At 50.8% G+C, this 21,649-nt stretch overlaps 1 protein-coding gene across 8 annotated transcripts in view; it reads right to left on the bottom strand.

The window, feature by feature from the left end:
- Positions 1 to 21,649, bottom strand: part of TOX2 (TOX high mobility group box family member 2) — a 133,164-nt gene that overhangs the window by 31,681 nt on the left and 79,834 nt on the right. For all 8 annotated transcript variants that reach the window (XM_027620428.2, XM_027620429.2, XM_027620430.2 and 5 more), the window contains one exon: positions 14,893 to 15,138. In XM_027620428.2, the coding sequence (XP_027476229.1) occupies positions 14,893 to 15,138 (246 nt within the window). The remainder of the gene's footprint in view (positions 1 to 14,892; positions 15,139 to 21,649) is intronic.

Genomic DNA, 21,649 nt, shown 5'->3' with positions numbered 1-21,649 from the left:
AGACAGGTGTGGGAACAGACCCTCGTCAGGGGGGTCTCCTGGCCATAGCACGTGTCTCGCCGGCCAGAAGCCAGCATCCTCACAGAATGCTGGGAGAGCCTTCTACAGGGGCAAAGCCCTAGCATGGAAACACTGAAAGGACAGGGTACGGTCGTCCATGGTGTGGTATGGGCGTCACAGTGGAGACCTCCGTGTGGTTCTGTGAAGAGTACACGGGTCCAGGAGTCAAGGGGTGGAAGCAGAGACAGCAACAGCCCTACACGTTATCCCTCCCGGAGACCCACCGGGGGATCTTGTGCTTCCTGGCTCTGCAACTCTGGGCTCAGCTGGGTTGGAGCACCTGGCCCCCCAAAGGGGCATGTTCTTGCCAGAGGACACAACAGGTGCGGCTGCTGCCAGGGGCCTTGGGGCTTATGTCTAGGGAGCAGCAGGTGAGAAGAAGACTCCCCGTCACAGCAGGGGAATCCATCCTGACCGGCAGGAGGAGGGAGGGCGGCTGTGACTCCCTGGGGGCAGAGAGTGTAATACACACGTGACCCAGGTGACCCACCTGGGCGCTTCCTGCGACTCCCTTCCCCATCGCAACTGTGAATGCACGGGTGCAGCAACCTTGAACAAGCGCCAAGGACTCAGACCTTTCCAGAGCAGGTAAGACACAGAAGCCACCAGATCCATCCAGGGGATAGCCGAGGGAGAGGGGAACTGTCATTTGCTCCACTAAGTTTCCTTCAGGAACAGGGGCCCAGGGAACCAAGGAGAATCAGACCTGTGTGGCACAGGGGGCCATGGTCAAATGCACGGGTCAGCCCTCCTGCTGTGGGAACCCCACTGCTGCCTGGCTCCATGAACATGCTCTAGCTGAGGCAACCCCTAGCCAGCAGCTGAGCACACGGGGGATACTGAGGCAGCACCATCTGGTGAGACAAGCAGCTCCTCCCGTGGGTGACTTTGGTCTGAGGACTCCCCACTGGCCTGGGCAAACCTTTCTGGGAATCGTGCCCTAAGACTCTTCATACCCAGCCCCCCTCCTACTGCCCCCTTCCACAGGCATCAGCCCTGTGTCCCCCACCCCCCACCTTATCTTTCTCCCTCTCAACAAATCTCTTACCTGCCTGATCCTGTCTAGCGCTGCTTCTTGGGGGATTCAAACTAATGCAACCAGAATCCCTCTGTGGGAGAAGACTGTACTTCACTTGTGTTGAGAGATGCACTATGCCCTGCTCTGGGTGGAGGGTGACCCCCAAGGATGCGCAATTCAAACCAAAGAGGCCCTAACCTAACCTCTAAGGAAGTCAGGTGCTGGGAATGGAGGAGCCTTCGTTGGGCTGACTTCAGCGGGGCATCTGGATCTGTAGGCCTGTGGGGGTAGATGCACAGGCTGAGGGGAACCCAGCGGCAGACAGAACGGAGGGGAGCCCAACACTGAACTTGCCATGCGGGCAGGGATAGGAGAGAGAGGTCATCAGAGCATCTGTGGGACCAAACAGGGACTCGGCAGCACAGATGTGTGCTGCTGTCTGTGGTGGGCATCCCCGTAAGACCTCCAGGGAGCCAACTTTGTCCACCAATACTTGGGCAGGTGAATTTCTTGGGAGATCTAGAAAGGATACAGAGTCCTCTGTGTGGGTGGGCAGAGAAGAAAAGGAGGCAGCTTGTACGCAAAGCACTTAGAGACTAATAGCATTATTATGGTTATCATGCTGAGCATTTTATAAACATTATAGCATTTAATTACCAAAATAGCTCCATACGGTAAGAATTATTAACATATCCATTTTACACACATAAGAAAACTAAAGTTCAGAGGGGGTGGGGAGCTTGCTCAACATGGCAAGCAGCTGGAGGAACTCAGATTTAAATCCATGTCTCGCGAGGTCCAAGGCCAGTGATGTTATTTCTGGCAAAGTGCTGACCCCCTTTCAGCACAGCAGTGAGCAGTGGGTACAGAGACATGGTGTGAGTGTCTAGGCTAAGGGGCCACAGCAGAGGCTAAGCCCCTATTCCCAGAAGACAGTTTTGTCTCCAGTGTCATTGGCCAGCCGCTGGTCACTTGCACTTATGGATGCCTTCTTGGGTGGCAGGCTTCCGCCACGTGCTGGGGCAGAGCGAGCCTATTCCCTACGACATGTAGGGCTATGGGAAGACACAGTTCCAGTTCAGTCTGACCAAAGTCACAATGGTGAAGATATGCAGAGGAGGGTGCTGCCAATTCAGTGGCTAGAATCCTGCTTCTCCTCAGCAGGGACACAGCGAGTAAGAATATGTCAAGTTCCCAAGGCAGGTGAAAGGGAGCGGGGAGGAGGGGTCTTCCGTGCAAAGGCATAGGGGCCCAAGGTCTGGGGTTCCCAAGGGAGAGGAGGAGTCCTCTGGGATGGGGAGTGGCCATCTCAGGCTGAGCCTTTGGGCCCTGGATCGCGGGTGGGGGTAGGGAGGCCCATGCTTTGCTGTTCCCTTTGACCCAGGCCCCATTCTTCTTGTCCAGCTGTTGCTAGTGCTGGCGGTGTCTAGCTTGAGTCTGCTTGTTAGACTGCTCACACTCCATCCCCTCATGGTCCCTGAGAACAGGCTTCACTGATTGCCCCGTACCCAGCACACAGGCACAGTCCGCATAAGCAGCTGGAAGAACCCAACCTCCCAGTCGCACGGAGGTCCTGGTGGTCTCCCTGCCCGAAGTTCCCCTTCTTTTCCCCTACTGCACTTTGTTTCTACTTCAGCGTGGGCCCCCGGTGCACAGTTACCCACGAACCTCACAAGGATGAGGCATTCTACAGTCTAAGGAGATCTGGCCTGGAGTCCTTCAGATCTCAGGCTGGGCACGGTCCTCATGCCAAAGGGTCTGCTTCAAGGCCTGAGCCAATGGGAGGTGCAAGGGGCTGAGAAGAGTCTGGAACCACCCACAGAGGTGTGGATTCTCTGCTTTCTCTGGGGGAAAGGGTTTGCAACTGTCACAAGTGTGATGCAATCCTCAGGGCAAACTGACACATAAGTGACAGTTCTGTGTACACTAAAAACAACGGAGAACTTGGGCCCCCACCGAGGATGATGCAGACCAGTGGTACCAGCAGGATCAGAAGCTGGTTAATCACAGGCTGAGGGGCTAGGGAACCTAACAAGTTCCCAGGTGATGTTGATCCCACTGGGAACTCATTTTAGACACCGAGGCTGCCCGAGCCCCAGGTAGACGGACTCCTGGGTGTACTGGCTGCCAAAGGTCTGCACGCAGCCGCCCCCTTCTCTAGGCTATGCATGAGTCCCACCCCTGTGACCAGTGCCTGACTCACACCTCACCCAGGGGCACCAAAGCTGGCAACTCTGGTCTGATTCACACTTGGGAGCCCCCTGTGGGACCACGCGGACCTCCCTCTAGTGCAGATCTGGACACCATCTACCATTCACTCCTCACGACAGCCCCATCAGGAAACTGTGGCACAGAGAAGTTAAGTGGCCTGGCTAAGGTCACACAGCTGGTTACACATGCAGCTGCCTGAGCCCTAGGCTCCCTGACCTGTGGCTCTGACCCGCAGCCCCAGTGACAACAACCCTGGCAGGGCCCATTCACAGGATGCTTCAGAGATGCTCCCTCCCTACATCCTCTCCTCGACTCCCTCTGTAATCTGAGGTTTGTCCACTCAGCACACGAAGAACGTGAGGCCGGGAGGAAAGTGGCTGGCCTTACATAATCCACCAGTGGCAGAGGTAGGAAAGGGAGCCTGGACTCCGGGTCTCTCATTCAGTTTCTGGGGTGACAGGAAACACTCACCCTGGCTTATTCGGAAGAGACACCTCTAGGCTCCAGCATCACAGGCCCCCGGCTCCATGCGACAGACCCAGCCCAACGACAGGTTGGAACTACTCACCCCGGAGTTCCTTTCCTTTGGCCTTGCTACCAAGAGTTTGGAGAAATCGCTGCTGGGGCCATTTTTGCCCCTCCCATGACTCTGCCTTAAGTGAGAGGTCTGACAGTCCCTCAACGGCGGGGACGCACAGGGGCGAGAACCGCCCCCCCTCCCCCGCCGCTGTCCAGAGGCCCAGGGCTGGGGGTGCTTCTGAACAACACTGACGGCACAAAATACTTGGGGTCAAGGGAAAGAGGTTCTCGTCCTGCCTCCGCCACTTCCTGGCTGTGTGTCTTCAGTCAGGCCACTTGCCCTCAGAGTCTCAGGGACACATCTGTAAAATGAGGATAATTCCATCCCCCTCCAAGGTCGACGGGAGGGTTAGATGAGATGAGGTGGATTGGACCGTAAGACGGAATAAGCTACTGGGGCCCCACCTGGCTTACTCGCCAACAACAGAGACAGCGCTCTACAGTTGGGGAAGTGTTGACACAGGCAACATTTGCATAGTCAGTCAGTCTGCCAGTCACTCGACAAACCCTTCTCAGACACGGCTCCATCCCACATGTAAAGCTAAGCACCAGGAGTATTTTCTTAGCACATTTGAGTCCAAAAACCACCCTGTGGGGTAAAAAGCATCAGCTCCCAACTACTTGAGGCTCAGAGAGGGCGAGTAATTCCCTCAGACCACCCAGCAGGGCAGAGCAGAGACGCCGGGACTGCAGGCTCCCCTTTAAGTGCTACTGCTTGGACACCAGGAGGCCCCATCCCAGCCGCAGCTGCAGCCCAACCCCACTGGGGTGCTGAAATCTCCCGCGGACTCTTCCCACTGCTCTTGGCTCCGCGTCTCTCCTCTGGAGCCTTAACATTTAGAGGAGTTTTGTCTTGCTGCCTTTTCTAAAGACACCCGAGTTCTAAATGGACAAAGCCACAAGATGAGAGAAAGAGCGCAGGAGACTGACTTTTTATGATCCAGCCAGAGCAGGGGGAAAATGACTCCAATAGATCTCAAGTTTTATGTGCTCCAGACATTCCGCAGAGCCAGAGATGGTTTCTCAGCAATGCCGATGGTACATTAAAAGCTCATTTTCCCAAACATGGTACTGAATATGCACTCGGAGGAAAGGGCCATCATGTTGGGTAATGTTGAAGCTGCAGCTGACGGATGCTGCTGTGATTTTCCCTGAATTCTCCCTCATGATTCAGGAGCAGGTCTCAGAGGGAGAGGTAGTCTGCCAAGCTTGGCATCTCGCCCAGAATGGAAGCTAAATGCCTGGCCCCTGCAACCGTTCACGGCCAGAGGGTCACGGCTCGGATTAGGAGCCCGGCGGGGGGTGGTGAGGATGGCCACCAGAGGGCACCTAAGTGGTCATAAAACATCACAAACTGTTTTGCAAATCCCAACAGAAGGGGTGTTGACTGGATGTGAACAAGGAAGTCTGGACAGGTGTGAAGTTTCCTCTTTTCGGGCTTCTGCTGCTGTTCTCTGGCCCCTAAGGCCCAATCCCAAGGCTACCTCCTCCAGGAAGCTCTCCCCGCTCCCACTCTCCTCTGAACTCCTCAGTATTCATCTGTTCCTTAATGCCAAGCTGACACTTCATACTTCATGCTATGCTTCCTTATGAACATGAATGGCTTGACTCGGAGTCAAATAGATAACGTGGGTCTCAATCCTGGCTGGCCCGCTCCCTTATTCATTCCCTCACTCGTTTGAAGGCTGTCAGGGTGGATACTGGGACACCAGGGAGTCAGCCTGCCAGGCTCAGATCTTGGCGCCACCACTGACAGTTGGGTAGCCAAGTGATTCGCCTCTCTGTGCCTCTGTTTTTTCATCTGTAAAGTGGCAACAATAAGAGTACCTCCTTCTCGGGCTGAAGGATGAAATGAGATAACAAATAGGGCTTAAGGGGGTGCCAAGCACAGCATAAGTGCTAAATAAATGTTAGCAGACTACAGTCAGAGATAATTCAGCCACTATGTAGGAGAAAAGTCTGCCAAGAGGAGCTGGGGTCAAACCAGATGTGGTCTTTGCCCTCCAAAGGCCAAGATAAGGAATCTCTGCCCACAGTGAGCACGCAGAGCGTGCCCAGGGGCTGGCCATCGTGGTTCCGTTCTTGGCGATGCTCTCCTGCCTGCCAACGGGGCGGTAAGGCTGAAATGAGAGCCACAGGGAGAGCCAAGTGGACAGCACGGTAAGATCATGGCTGCTGTGGCCCGGCCCCTCCCCCAGGTTGTGAGCACTCCGGGGGCATCTTCAAATCCTCTGTGGCTTAGGTTTCACTCCTCAGGCAACCTCCGTTCACCTGTGCACAGCCTGAAGGGTGCAGAGAGCACGGAGCTCAGAGTCAGAGGCTCACCTTCAAGTTTCAGCCCCACCCTTCTTCTCACTCTGTGACCTTGGACACGCAATCTCTCTTCTCCCATTCATTCCGTCAATGAACAGACATTGAGGGTGATCCGCTAAGGCAGGCCCTTTGCCAGATGCTGGTGCCAGAGAAAGGCCTCCGCACTGACCCAGCCTTCAGGCTGTCCCAGGCTGGTAGCACAGACGGACATTCGAATGGACAGCCCCCTGTCTGCATGAACGCAGACTGATCCCACCCTTATTTGTACTTTTCATATACTGTTCATCATAGAGTGTTTTTTTTTTTTGTGTGTGTGGTAATTTTGATTTTAAAAACTATCACAGTAAGATACTGTTTCTCTTGATTACTGAGATTTTTGGTGCTCCCTTCAATGTTTAGATTGAGGCAAGTGCCTCACTTGGTCTCACCCACTCCCAGCCCAGAGCATCCCGACAGCCTCAGAGAGAAGATGACTTCTGAGCTGGATCCGAATGCAGGAAAAGGGGTTCAGCGGGTTGACAAGGGGGTGGATCCTCCTAAATCAAAGAAACAGCCAGCAGGGGTCCTCAACCAGGGCTGATTTTGTTCCCCGGGGGACATTTGGCACTGACTGGAGACATTTTTGATTGTGATTTTGACTGAGGGCGGGCTACCAGAGGCCAGGGGTAGCAGGTAGAGGCCAGGGACCCTGCCAGACATCCTACAATGCCCAGGGCAGCCCCCCACCACAGAGAACCTTCCCATCCCAGATGGTGGTAGTGCTGGGTTGAGAAACCCTCCGCTAGAGCACAGAGGGGTGAGACATCGTGGCAACACTGCTTGGCCATTGCTTGGCCTCTAGTCTCAGTTTCTGCATCTGAACAATGGGGATACTAACAGATTGCTGGGAGGAGGCAAGGGGACCAAGTCTGTACACAGCAGGTACTCAATAAATGCCTACGAGCCCTCTTTTCCCCCTTTGAACACGCCTCAAGCTTTAGAGCAAACAGTCCTCAGGAGAGACAGCGTCCTTGGGTTCCAAAGAAAACTGGGACACGGAAAAGAACACATTCTGTTCTTTTCCGACCTTTCTCTTGGTGAAAACCACGAGTCTTATCTCTCAACAAACGGGAGCCTGCTCGCAGAGAACTAGCCTGTGTATTGGCTTATCAGGGGCCTGAGTTTTAACAGGGAGTGAATTTTTATGACCGAGTTATAAACCTCTGCAAAAACCTTTTTAAACTAAAAAATGCTGACAGGTTCTTAACTACTATAGCTGCTAAATTAAGCATGAGGGATGGGGTGGGGGGGCAGGAGAGGGTGGAGGAAAACAGAAGTGCCCTAAAAGAGTTAGTGGAGGTAAAATAATGTTCATTAAAGATAGAAAAACAAACACACAAAAATCTTTTGTGTTCAACTTCACACTCGTACATCATAATGTTCCAGTAAAAGGCCATTTCCCCCTGAGATAATAAAAGAATTGAATTTTTCCTTATCGGTCATCTATTTTTCTAGCTGAAGCTATTACTCCCGCTCTGGGGTTGCTAGGCAACAAGAAATATTAATAGCGGCTTTTATTAGCTTAGCTTTTGCAGCCGAGTACCAGAATGAGAAAATGGGAAACATAAATGTGTTACATAAATCTTTCAACCTTTCAGAGCTGGTGTTAGTCTCTGTTTTCATAATGATTTATTGAAGTGATGGTTCATTTATGAGAAAGCAGAGTGCAGGATAAGAAAACGGAGCAGTCCCCTGCAGGGGTGTTTGAAAATAAATAATTATAGCAGGAGAGCAAAAGCTGTTTAAAGCCATTTTTCTGAGTTTTATAAAATGTAAAAAGACATATTTCTTTCGCTTACTGCCTCTGAAAAAACAGGGGGCGGGAGTTGCATCCGGACTTGGCTAAATATAAAGAAACCCGTGGGCCTCTGGTTACCCCCACTTAAGGATCCTCAGGGGCCTGTTGTGAGATCTGCACCCCCATGCCCACCCCCAGAGAGGAATTAGATAAAAACACGGCCCCCAGGAAAAGCCCAAGCTGGAGTATCCCCATGAACCCCTTGTTCTTACTGAGATGGATTGTGCCACTGGTCAAGCAGCCCAGAGAAGCTGGGTTTGGGGCCCTCGCCTTCTTGGCACGCAGTGGGACTGTCACTTCTCAGTTGCTTTCAAGCTCTGGGCCCCAGCTGTGGTCTTGGCGGAGGTAATACGCTTTCCTCCAGCCCACTCTCCAGCTGGGGCCCTCTCCCTACCCCCTGTACCTCAGCCTCTGACCTGCCTTTCTCGGCACCCACCTCTGGGCCCGGGCCCTGGCAGGTGAGCCAGCCTGACTGCTTCCTGCCCCAACAAAGCCGACTCCCAGCAGTTCTGGCTGGACAACCGTAGATACAAGGCTGAAGCCACCCAAACCCCATGAGCAAAATGAATAATTAATAGAGTAGTTCACATTTATTATAAGTGCTTACTGTGTGCCAGGCACCGGGGCTGAGCACTTTTCCTACATCCGATCGTTCAATCTTCACACATTCCTATGAGGCAAGTAACATTACCTCCGTTTTAGGTAGAAACTGAAGAAACTGAGGCTCACGGAGGATTAACCCCTTGGTCTGAGTCACAGTGTGGAAAGAAACAAATGGTGGAGCTGGGTTTTGAACTTGGGTTAGCTTAACTCCAGAACCCATGCTCCTAACTCACAGGTGATACCAAACGTCAAGAAAACAAAAGCACATAAGCAAAACAAAATGATACCACAATAGATCATGAAAATGGCCACGAATTCCTGCCCTCCCTGCGTCCACACCCTTCTGCAACATGACGCTGACACTTCTCCCTTCAAGAAGTGGGGCCTATTTCTTCACTCCTTGAACCTAGGCATGGCCATGTGCCTGGCTTTGGCCAAGAGGACATCAGCAAATGTGATGTGAGTCGAGGTTTGAAAAGTGGTTGCACCCTGCGATCTGTCCTTCCTTTATGCTGTTGGGAACCCTGTGGCCACTGCCACGTGAGCAGAGCCAGGCCACCGCGGGATGAGAGACCACTGGTTCCAGCCGACGTCGGGTCAACTGCCAAGATGTGAACAAGATCGTCCTCAACCAGGCGGTCCCAGCCAAGCCTGCAAGCTGACCTCAGGAATCAGCCAAGCCAGTCCAGATCAGAAGACCTACTCACCCATAGAATCACAAGAATTAGTAAGAGTTCATTGTTTGCTTTAAGCCTCTAAGTGTTGAGGTGGCTGGTTACACAGCAAAAACTAACTGATAACAATCATAAACCAAACCAAACCAAACCAAACCAAAACAAAACAAAAAACAAATTAAATGCATTAAGGATAATAAAACAAATAGGTTGGGTTGGGAGGGTCTCCATTGCCCCCTGTAGCTCAGTCATCCAGACAAGGTTGAGGGGGGTGTCTTAGGTCCCTTTTCCTCGGACTCAGGAGGGGAATCCCCTACATCTCAGCTTGTGAGAGTCACACAGAGGTAGACCAAATCTCCTCGGGGAAGGAGGGGTAAGGCAGGGAAGGGAGGAGGAGAGAGAGAGGAGACTGGAGGGGAAGAACAGAGAACAGGAAGATGGGGGGGTGGGTGTTAGGAGTATATCAAGGACTACCCAGAGTCAGTACACAGGCCCTGCTCCTAAGCTCTGAGCCCTGCCCCACCCTCCAGGCCCAACTCAGCACTGCAGGCTCTCTCATGGGAACCACCTCTAAAGCAGGGGGCTGAAGTGGCAACCAAGGACTGCCCAGCCGCCTCCCTGAAAGCCTGCCCCAGGACACTAGCCTGGAAAGACCTTTCCCTTGGCATGGGGTCCCTGCGCCATGGCTCCTAGCCCACTCCTAGCAAGATGCTTTGGGACTGGGACCCAGAACACAAAAGATCTAAAACTACCAGTCTAGCACTCAGGATTTTGATCCAGGTTGGTAAGACTTGAGCCCCCCGGGCGAGTGGCATGGGTGGTGGTGCTGGCGGAGGCTCTATCCAACCTCAAAGCCATATACTTGTCCAGGGTGTCATAGCTGACAGAGCCACTATTCCGCTTTTCCCATTTGTGAGTTCGCCACAGTTGGCACCCCAATCCCCATTTCATAGATGGGCAAACTGAGGCTGGGAGAGAAGAGACTTGTCCGAGGCCCCAGAGAAAGCAATCAAGAGTCAACTCTGGGAGAGAACACTTGAATGCCAGCTGCATGCCAAGCCCGTGCTAACCGAGGCCCGAAACTGCACCACCCAGCTCCAGCCACCCACCGGGCTCGGCTTGGGGAAACGCCCCGACTTCCCAAATGGCCAGCACCGACGGCTGGAGTGGGGACAGCTCTGCCAGGGCTCCTCTCCCGTTGGGCCCGCCTCCACCCACTCGAGGCTCTCCCCGGGCTCTCTCTGATCTCGCAGGAGGTATAGGTTCCCCGGGACTGGTCTGGCAACACCCAGCATTGTCCCTTCCCAGGATAATGCCTCTCCTGGGTATGCCGGGACCATAAGCTCGAACATTTCCCAAGGACGACTCCAAAATAAATTATTTCAGACTTAACAGAGGCTGCTTAATAAATTCCACTCTTCTAGTTTCTTTGGGTATTTTAGAAACTGATTTATACATACAATATCTCTCTCAAAATGAGACAATCAACACAGGATAAAATTATTGAGTTATGAAAATAGGGGTCAGATGGAGGTGCAGTGCTTTAAATTAAACCGGCAAAATGTATCTTTCATACTAAATTGACTCTTTTTGTCTTGGAAATGAATGTTTAATCAGTTAAGACTCTGAAGTCGAGGGAGAAGCTTTAAGCATATTTAATTTTGTAAGAGGGGCCCAATTCCAATATTGCACAGGATTCCTGCCAGCAGCCATACCTTAAAAGCAGAAAAGCTGACTGCCATGCATGTCAGGAGGCCGCCAGGCCGGGACAGGGGACCAGAGGAATCGGTGGCCTCTGGGACCAGAGCCAGAAGGGCTTGGCACACATGAGATGGTCGTCAAGACGCCCTGGCCTCACCCACCTCTCCAGGGATGACATCCCTGACGCATCTCAGTCTGTGCAAACAGCATCTGTGACCTCCTGGCCACCAGAGCACCTTCTGGGCCACCTGCGGCCCTGCTCCATCTCTCAGGCACCTGGTAAAACTGAGAGGCGCACGGTAGCAGATAGAGCTGGGCTCGAGTTCTGCTTTGGTTTCTTAATGACTGTGTGACATTCTTTCACTCATTTACTCATAACGTGTTTACGTCTAGAACCTGCTATGTATCAGGTCATCACTTCCTAGAGGTGCCTCTTCTGGGCACACACAACAGCATGCACCGATTCTTTCAGAGCATTTACTACATTTCCAGAAGTGGGGACTTCACCTGTCTCTCCACCTGCACCAGGTGTTCCTCAAGGGCATCTTGTAGAGCCAGGGCTCAGAACACTGCCTGGGACTTAGGAGGCTCGTAATAAAGACTGTTGCACAGGTGATCACCACAGTAGGTTGAAAACAGCCCCCCAACTATGTCAGGTCCTAATCCCTGGAACCCGTATTTGGGAAAAGAGTCTTTGCAGGTGTGATTAAGTGAAGGTTCTTGAGATGGCCGGATTATCCTGGATTATCCCTAAATACTATCACACGTGTCCTTATGAGAAAGGCAGAGGAGACTGCACGGACAGAGAGAGGGGGCCACGTGAGGTCCGAGCGATGTGGCCACGAGCTAGGATAGCCAGCCACCTCTAGAAGCTAGAAGCAGCAAAGGAGGGATTCTCCCCAGAGCTTCCAGAGGAAACTCACCCCTCCTGACACCTTCTAGCCTCCAGAGCTCTAAGAGAACCAATTTCTGGTTGCTTTAAACTACCACGTTTGGGACAATTTGTTCGAGCAGGTATTGCCTGCCTTTTCCGAGCCTCCGTTTCCCAGTGGAATGATCCCTGCCTCCCTCCGTTCTTGGGAGCAGCGTGTAAACAGTTTGTAAAGACTTCTGCACCGTGCTTGACACCTAGCAGGTGGCGACACAAATTCTAGCACCACCTTCAGGATGCACGTCCACACACGCACAGACACACGCCTGCCTCCTACCGCTCGGACACACTTGAAAAACTTATCTCTAAGGCTGCCTTGTGTCTCTTCACCGGAGAGTCCCAACAGATGGACATGATGGACATGTGTTTATCGAGTTTCCCATTTGGTCCAGTAGCCCTCCCCTGGACAAAACAGCTTGGCTTCTCTTTCATTATAGAACGAGGGAATATAAAACTCAGTGAGCCCTTGACAACTGATTAATGGAAGAATTTGTGAAGCGTCTTTAACATGAGCTAGTTTTAAAGAAATCTGGAAAATGACCTCAAAGTGCCTATTTGGACCAAGCCCAACCAAAAGGTATCCTAGGAGGAGTGATCAGAAGGTCATTTCTGACATACAGACAACATTCTTTGCAATTATCAGAGCTATTATAACCAGGTGACCCTACAAAGGTACCTGGCGTATCTGCAATCTGTTCCTTTAGGTAAATGAGACTCATGGGAAAACGTCCCTATTTGGTTACAGTGGGAATTCACTTTTATTACTAATAATCAAAATAATAAAGATTCCCTGATTGTTTACTCTCTGCCAGGCATTTTTCTAAGACTTTGCACACATTATCTCAAATACACTCCACTGCAGTCTTGAGGTGCGTACTGTCAGGATCCCAACGCAAGGGAATGAAGCTCCAGAGGTGGATCCAGGACTTAAGGCAGGTCTGCGGGACTCAAGAGCCCACACACGAAGCACTACCCCCACAGTCTCTCCTGCCCACCGGCACCAAAGGCCAGAAGGACCGGGGCCCAGGACAGCAGCCATATCAACGCTTGCACTCCCAGCCTTCCCTAGGGCACACACCGGAGGTGTCCGCTGACCCTCCCTTGCTTGTGCTACCATAACCCCCCAACAGGGACAGTCGAGTAGTGACGTTTTGTGAGCGATGAGCTGGGCAGATGGCTAAAGCACATCACTCTAACAAAGTGGAATTAAAACCGTATGGCTCTGGAATCTTCAGGTCTCTTAGAGAAGAGGAAGTGGAGGGCCTGCATTATTGATGCGCCCCAAAGAAAGTTATTCCTCAAGAAACGGAGTATCAATTTCCACTGAGCACTTTAGCCTGACCCGGAACACCCCTCCCTCCTTTTATTTCTCACCTGGATTCAAAGAAGGAAAAAATGTGATGTAGCTTACAGAAATACATAGAGGATACCAGCTTTTTTTTTTTTTAAGCAAGGAGATTTGGTGGTAATAAGAGTAAACAGTAAATAAAACACTGTCAAGATTGCTACAGTATACACTGTATGTCCGAAGGTCCCAGGCATCTGTGGCCTCTGAGCATTCTCTGCAGAGATAAACATGATCCACCCAACACCACGTGATTTTGATAGGAAATCAGCTATGCAGTCCCTCCTCCCCTGCCACAGGTAAGTCTGTGACCCAAGCTGACAGAATCGAAGATTGCTTCCTCCTGGACACAGTGGTTGCTGGTCCGGCTGTTCTCCAGCATGGTCCTCCCTGGAAGACCCAAACGGTCACTTGCCAGAGATGTCAGGGAAGATGTCGGCTACAGTAGCCATCATGCTTGCTGTGTGGAAATGGGCACGGGACAGGGCCCTAATGGCACTACTGGGGTTTCTGGATCCAGCCATACCTGAAACCCCTTGTCCACCCCTGGATATTTCAGTCTTTTTTGCTTAAGCTAGTTTGAGTTTGGTTCCTGTCACTTAGGAATGAACTTAAAAGAGTTGTGACTAGTATATAATATCATATACAAACAAAAATAACCATAGTTATTCAGGAGAAGTGCTAGAATTCCCTTAAGGGACTTTTTCTATTATACCAAAAATGCTCTACTAGTTTTCTACAGCTCTTGATTGTTCAAATCAGCCATTATGCTAAGAAGTCATATATCTCCTTAGCATGGGATTCAGGACCCTTATGATCCAGGGGCTACTAGCTCTTTCACCTCCTTCTCTCTCTCGGGCTCCAGGTCCATTTTCTCCTGCCCTATAAAGAGAATGAACCACATGCTGTCCCCAAGAATGACATGAGCCCTCCTGCCTCTTGCTTTCATACATGCTGTTCCCCCAAACTGGAAGGTCCTTTCCTGTCCTAACCTGCCTGCTGATTTTCTACTTATCCTGAAAACTTTAACTCAGCAATCACCCTTCTCCCTGGCAGCTTAAACAAGAAACAAGGTACAATATTTTAAAAATATTATGATCCTATTTATATGAAATGTCCAGAAGAGGCAAATATCTAGAGACAGAAAGTAGATTAGTGGTTACCTAGGGCTGGGGGTTGTGGGGGGTTGACAATGAGGACTAAGTGGTATAAGATTTTTTGGGGGGGGTGATGAAAATGTTCCAAAATGAACTGTGCTGATAGTCATGCAACCTTGTGTAAAATCTATTGAGCTGTACACTTTAAATGGGTGAACCGTATGGTGTGAGAATTATATCTCAATAAAGCCATTATAAAATAAAAATGAGATTATACTATTAGAAATAACAATAAAACAAATACTACCAAGATACTATAAACAGAGCTCCAGAAGTTACCCGTGTGAAGACACAAATTACCATCCATGCCCACCCCTCATATTCTGCAGACCCCACGCAAACATCCGAGCCCACACCCTGCACACAAGCAGAGGGTCCTCATCAAAACATTGGCATTCTGTTCCCCTCTCAAGCCCCTTCCCTGCTGGATCCAGCTGAACCATGGGGGGTGACAGGAACTCACCGTTGGCAGCTGGCCCGACAGCAGGTGGCTGTCCTGGGCCAGCATGTTGGACACCATGATGGCTGGGAGGTCCATGGCCTGGTAGGAGTAGGCAGGGAGCAGTCCGTTGGGCGTGAGGCTGTGACACAGCGAGTGGTAGCCAGCTTCGTGGTCCCCCAGGTGCAGGAGGGATGGCTCAGGGAGGTTGGGAGGTGTTATCGGGGGGATCTCATAGTCTTCGTTGCTCTCACTCTGGCTGTTGTAGGTCTAAAACATCAAAAGGGCATGTTGTTGGGAGTCAGTGTCTTACAACCGCAGAACATGCTTAATAGGACCAATAAGAGCAACAAAATAGTAACAACTTCTTGACAAAGGAAAGAAGGGATGATTCCCTGGAAGGCAGACAGTCACGATGGCCCTATGACTTGGTCAGATTCTTGCCCCATCTCCAAATGGGTGCTCCCTCCCACTAGAGGGTCTGTATACAAAACCTGCTGCCCTGGAGAGTGGGACCCATTCTTGTTCCTGTCTTCTTCATTTTCCCACCAGATCTGGACACTGCAGCCCACCACGAGTCCATCTTCCCACACCCACCCATTTTACAGATGGGAAAATCCAGGTCCAAAAGGAAAGTGGCTCATCCAAGGTTAATCAGAGTTGGGAATGGAGCTGAAGTATTCTGATTCCCTGCCTGGTGGTCTTCCAGGGCAGTTGGACACCTTTCCCTTGTGTGCCCTGAACACCCAGCCCAACTGGGTTCTCTCCTGGTCTTTCTCATCTCGGTAAATGGTACAAAGACACCTCCAGAAGCACAAGCTAGGAGCCATACCGGACACCTTCCTCTCCAATCCTTGTTCGTTCATTTTCCCCCTCACTGCACTGATCAGGAAGCTCCGGTACAATGCTGAATAGAAATGGTGAGAGTGGGCAGCCTTGCTTTCTTCCTTAACTTAAAGATCTCAGTGTTTTACCACTAAGTACAATGTCTGCCATAGGTTCTTACAGGCGTTCTGGAACAGCGTGAGGGCATTGCTAGTTTGTCAAGAAGGTGTTTATTTCATGGAACACTGCACCAAAAACTAATGATGTAATATATGGTGATTAACATAACAATAAAAAAATTAAAAAAAAAAAAGAAGGTGTTTATTTTTCTTTCAGTTGTGCGTGGTTTGTTGTTATTTTTGTTTTACTTTTATTGGACTCATTTTCCCTGCATCTACTGAAAAACCAAGCGACTTTGCTCCTTTAATTCAGTTAATATGGTAAATTCTTCACTTGGTTTCTCTAATGTTAAAACAACCTTGCATTTCTTAATGACATATCAGATAAAGGGCTAGTATCCAAAATCTATAAAGAACTTATCAAACTCAACACCCAAAGAACAAATAATCCAATCAAGAAATGGGCAGAAGACATGAACAGACATTTTTCCAAAGAAGACATCCAAATGGCCAACAGGCACATGAAAAAGTGCTCAACATCACTCGGCATCAGGGAAATCCAAATCAAAACCTCCATGAGATACCACCTCACACCAGTCAGAATGGCTAAAATTAACAAGTCAGGAAACGACAGATGTTGGCGGGGATGTGAGAAAGGGCTGGAGGGCAGGGAACAGGACTAGGGCAAGTTAAAATGCCACAAAGCTCACTGTTCTTATCAAGAGTCATTGTTTTGACCTCACTGATATGAGGAATTCTTAATCTCAGGAACAAACTGAGGGTTGCTGGAGTGGTGGGGGGTGGGAGGGATGGGGTGGCTGGGTGATAGACCTTGGGGAGGGTATGTGCTATGGTGAGCGTTGTGAATTGTGCAAGACTGTTGAATCACAGATCTGTACTTCTGAAACAAATAATGCAACATAATGTTACGAAAAAAGAAAAAGAAGAAGATAGCAGGAGGGGAAGAAGGAAGGGGAGTAAGTCAGAGGGGGAGATGAACCATGAGAGACGATGGACTCTGAAAAACAAACTGAGGGTTCTAGAGGGGAGGGGGGTGGGGGGATGGGTTAGCCTGGTGATGGGTATTAAAGAGGGCACGTTCTGCATGGAGCACTGGGTGTTATGCACAAACAATGAATCATGGAACACTACATCAAAAACTAATGATGTGATATATGATGATTAACATAACAATAAAAAATAAAAAAAAAACCTTGCATTTCTTGAATCAGTATCTGTGGGATTTGAATCTAATTCAATGGAAGACCCACAGCTGGTGCCCGAGATTAACAGAATGGCCAGGAGAGGGACCCAAGGAAGACTCAGTCCCTCCTGATCAAGCTCAACACTTAGGTGGAAACCATGTCCTGGTAGGTCTCAGGTCTGCTGAAAACAATTTCCTCAAGCCTTTTTTTTTTCAGTCAAGGAATATAAATATCTAGCATTTATTGAGCATATAGTATGTGCCAGGTACAAGCACTTTACAAACTATTTACTTGCCCAAAGTCACAAAGAAGCCTCACTCCAGTTACCTCCCTCTTCCTCCAATTTACACTGTCGCCAAAGGAAGACACGTCTTGTCTGTAACACAGATGCTGGGAATCTGGGTCCTCATAATCCTTAGAGTAGGGGCCAAGTCACTGCCAAATTGAAGGCTCAGGGACCAAGAAATAGGCTTTGGTTCAGCCTTGATATTGATGAGCTTGGCAAATTAACACCTCCCTCTAAACTGTGAAGATCAAAAGCACTTTATCTGACACAGGATCCCAAACCAAGTCTCTTCCTTACCATTTCTTACCCAGAATAATAACCATCCTGACTCCTGACCAGCCATGATGCAGGGTGTTTTATATGGGCACCATCTCTAAATCTGTTTTTTGTTCCATAATTTCCTAGGACACATTTCTTATGGAATGTGTCCCTAATACCCCAGGCATGTCTATAATGACCTCCTGTATTTTCCTAATTACAAATGTGTGTCTAATATGACCTGGGATGTCTCTCTAATTCCCCAAGTGTGTTCACCCTGGTGTGAGTTATCTCCCTAATTCTCCAGGTAAGTCTACCTTGACATGAATGTCTCCAGGGTTCCCCAGTTGAACGATTTTTTCCCAGCTTTATTAAGATATAATTGACATATAATTAATCTCTAATTCTTAAAAGAATCCTATATTTATCCCCATTTGACAGATCAGAAAATCAAGATCTAGAGGCTTCGGTCAGGTTCAACAGTAGGCGGGAACTGGGTCTGATCCACCCCTTTCTCCTGTGACACAGCAGCGTCTCCAAGGAGTCTCCAGGCACCAGTCCTCCACGTTGAGACTCTGTCCGCTGTGCACCCAGTGCCCACCCTCCAAATACATACATTCTGAACACTCTGTGCTTAAAGACTAGTATGTCTCTACTGGAGAATGGGCGAGAGGGGGCTAGAGGGAGACAGAAAGAGTGTGTGTGTGTGTGTGTGTGTGTGTGTGTGTGTGTGAGAGAGAGAGAGAGAGAGAGAGAGAGAGAGAGAGAGAACCCTCCAAACATCTTAACATGGGCACCCTGGGGGGGATGAAAATGATTTTTCAGGTTGTATTTTGATGCACTTTGGGGCACATATGTGGGTGTTAATGTAATTTTGCCCTTAAGTGCATCTCCTCCAAGACAGGGTCCATAGGTGAACTGGTATAACATTGTGGTTAAGGGTATGAGTGGTACAGGGCTTGGTGAAGGGAGACAGCTATATGGGGGCACAGTGGAGAAGGAGACAGAGTACCCCTGAGTAATCAGAAATGGGTGGAGGAGAGAAAGCACGCTGTGCCCCTCTTGCTCCTCTACACCTGGCACCTGGCTAGTAAAACCCCCACCACGATATGAACCCAACCACCCACCCCTTCTCACCATCACCAAGAGAGCTGAGCCAAGCTCTGGCCAAATTTCACCAGAAATCATGGTCACCAGCTGTGTGATGTCTTCATGCCTCCGGGATCCACTCCCTCCCAGCTTATTCATTTCCATGGTGGTTCTACCCAGCCTGTCTTCTCTCCTCATTCTCCAGCACCCTCTCTGCGCCATTGCCCAGTGCCGATGACCAATCACCCTCGACTTCCCAGGGAAAACAGAAAATAACCCTAACAGCATCCTGACACCAGAACCACAAACTTGCCCATTTGGTACCCAACTTGTTCCTGTTTTGACGCCAGAAGAGCCATCCCTCCTTCCTAAAGCCAATCTCCCTGCCCATGTAGGCAATGATCCTCCCCCTCACCTTCCCCCTCTGTCCAAGGACCTTGGGCATCCCATGAACCCTTCTTGCTCCTGGCTCTCTGGCCTCCCCCTCCGCTGGACCACTCTCCTCAGCACTGAAACATGCTCACCTCTCTCTGGTCTTGCACACGCCCCCACCCCTCCCCAGCTGCCGCCACCTCCTCCCCAGTCCACACCCATCTTCCTAAAAAGGCTGTCGTCACCTCTCAGCCCCTCTTCTTCATCTCCCACTCACTACACAGCCCACTGGGATCTGCCTCCACCGTCCAGGGGCCTCCATGGTGCCAGATCCAATCAGCTGTTTTCACACCGCATTTCACTGTCTCCTCAGCGATGGCGGTCCAACTGATCCCTTCCCTTCCTCTTGAGAACGCCCCTCCGTTAGCGTCCAGGACCTCACGCTGCCCACCTTCTTGCTCCCCCTTCTCCTTCTCCAATGCCAGCTCCTCTTCCTCTACCCAACCTTCCACGCTGGAGTTTCTCAGCCTCAGTCCTGACTCTTCTCCCTTCCTGCTCTACACCCTCTCCCCATTTGGACCTCAGGCTCAGTTTTAATTCCCAGCTAGGTGCCACGTTTCCACCTCCAGTCTTGGCACCCATCTGAGCTCCAGATGTGAGCATCTAAACACCTCCCCCCCTCCGATATTCCCACCTGGTGTCTCCCAAGCATCTCAAGGGAAACATGTGCAAAGCTGCAGTCACGTTGCCCTTCCCCAACCTTGCACCTGTGTGTCCCTCATCCGGTCCTCCATGCAGTTAATGAAGCCACCAACTTGGGGCTTACCCTCGGTCACCCCTCAAATGCAGTGAAACTCCTCTGAACTATCTTTTAAACCTACCCACTTCTCTCCATTCCTACCACCACCACCCTGGTCCAGGCCACACCATCTGCTACCTGGACAACTGCCACAGCCTCTGTCCTGGTCTCCTGTTCTTTTCCCCCACAACCCAGCCCCCTCACGTAGGCAGAGTGGTCTCTAGAAAGATGATCACCTCACCACGCCACTCCCATGCTTACCATGCTTTGATGGCTCCCCACTGTCCTGAGGATAAAGTCCGCAGTCTCAAACATGGCCCTGTCATCCTCACATGGCTGCCCCCCATGACCCTTCTAGCCACAGTGACCCTGCCTGCCTCCAGGCCCTCAAACGGGCTGTTCCCTCTGCGGGAATGCTGTGGTCACCACACATCCCCCCTTCATCTGGCTCATTCCTACTCGTGCCTCAGCAATAGGTTGGTTTAGAGGACTTCCCTGATACTCTCTAGAGTGGGTCAGAGCCCATTACACACCCCTCAGGTGGCTCTGCGTTCCCCTCTGAAGCACTCATCGAACGCGTAGTTAGCGAACTGCTTGCATAATTATTTGTTTAATGTTTACTGTTGAGTTCTGCCAGGACAGCCCTTGTTGGTCCTGTTTCCCAGAACCTGGCACAAAGTAAGAGCTCAAAAATAATTAGCTGAATGGATGATGAGCCAGGCCCCAGGGCAGACGCCATGAGCATACATCTCACTCAGCCTTCGTGGCGGCCGTGGACATGGGTGATATTTGTCCCTGTGGCACAGGAGTGCTGTGTGTGGTCGAGCGCCAGAGGGCCTGGGTTTGAATCCTGGCTCCGCCACACACTAGGTGTGTGACCTCAGGCACACTCCTAACCTCTCTGTGCCCCAGTTTCCTCATCTGTGAGGAGAAGGTAATAATGGCAGGTGCTACAGGGCAGCTGTAAAGAGTCACTGGATCAACATATGGGGACTGCTCAGGACACTGCCTGCTGCGGAGTCAGCCCCCTCGGTGGCGGCTGTCATTGTTGCCCCTGCTGCTCTTGCTCAGTTTCAGAGATGTTAAGGAACTTTCCTAAGAACACACAGCAAGTAGACAGCAGCTCACGCACTCGGTAACCTCACTGGGAGCATTCCGAACTCCTCACACCCCAGGCCTGCCTGCCGTGGGGTGAGGTCTGTCTTGCGCCTGACTATTGGGATGGGCTGGGGGCTGACTGGCTTTAGGTGGGACTTGGCCACAGCCATCATATCATCCCAGAAAGCAGGGTCCCAGGAAGCCTCCCCCAGCTCGCCTGCCCATCCTGCAGCAAGACTCCCCTCCTCACATCCCCCCTCTGTAGCCCCCAGTATCACAACACCTCCAATTATTTTTGATTCCTACTTATTTTCTACTTGTGTCCCCTGACCCCCACCCCCGATCCCAGGCTCTATGAGGGCAGGGGTAAGACTGTCTGGTCACCAGCACCTAGCACAGTGCCTGGCACATAGTAGATGCGCAGAATGTGGTGAATGCACACACAAGATGGGGACTGTGCCAGACTTTAAGTTTAGAGCTCACCTAGGTGGGTCTGTACCTGTCCCTCCTGACAGACTAAGTCCTTCAGGGAATCTGTAGCTTGTGCCTCTCCACCACTGCCTCCCTGCCTGTCCCACCCCCAGCTCCCGGAGCAGGGGCTGGTGCCCAATGCTAAATGACTACACGAGTCCATTCCTTTCGTTTAAAAACCAAAACCTCAACACACTGGAACCAGCCCAACCAACCAGAGCCTTTTGCAAAAAGGAGCATCTGTTGTATCAAAATATTG

The sequence above is a fragment of the Zalophus californianus genome, chromosome 8, assembly GCF_009762305.2.
Source record: "Zalophus californianus isolate mZalCal1 chromosome 8, mZalCal1.pri.v2, whole genome shotgun sequence".
Lineage (NCBI taxonomy): Eukaryota > Metazoa > Chordata > Mammalia > Carnivora > Otariidae > Zalophus > Zalophus californianus.
This window is presented reverse-complemented; position numbering and strand designations above follow the sequence as displayed.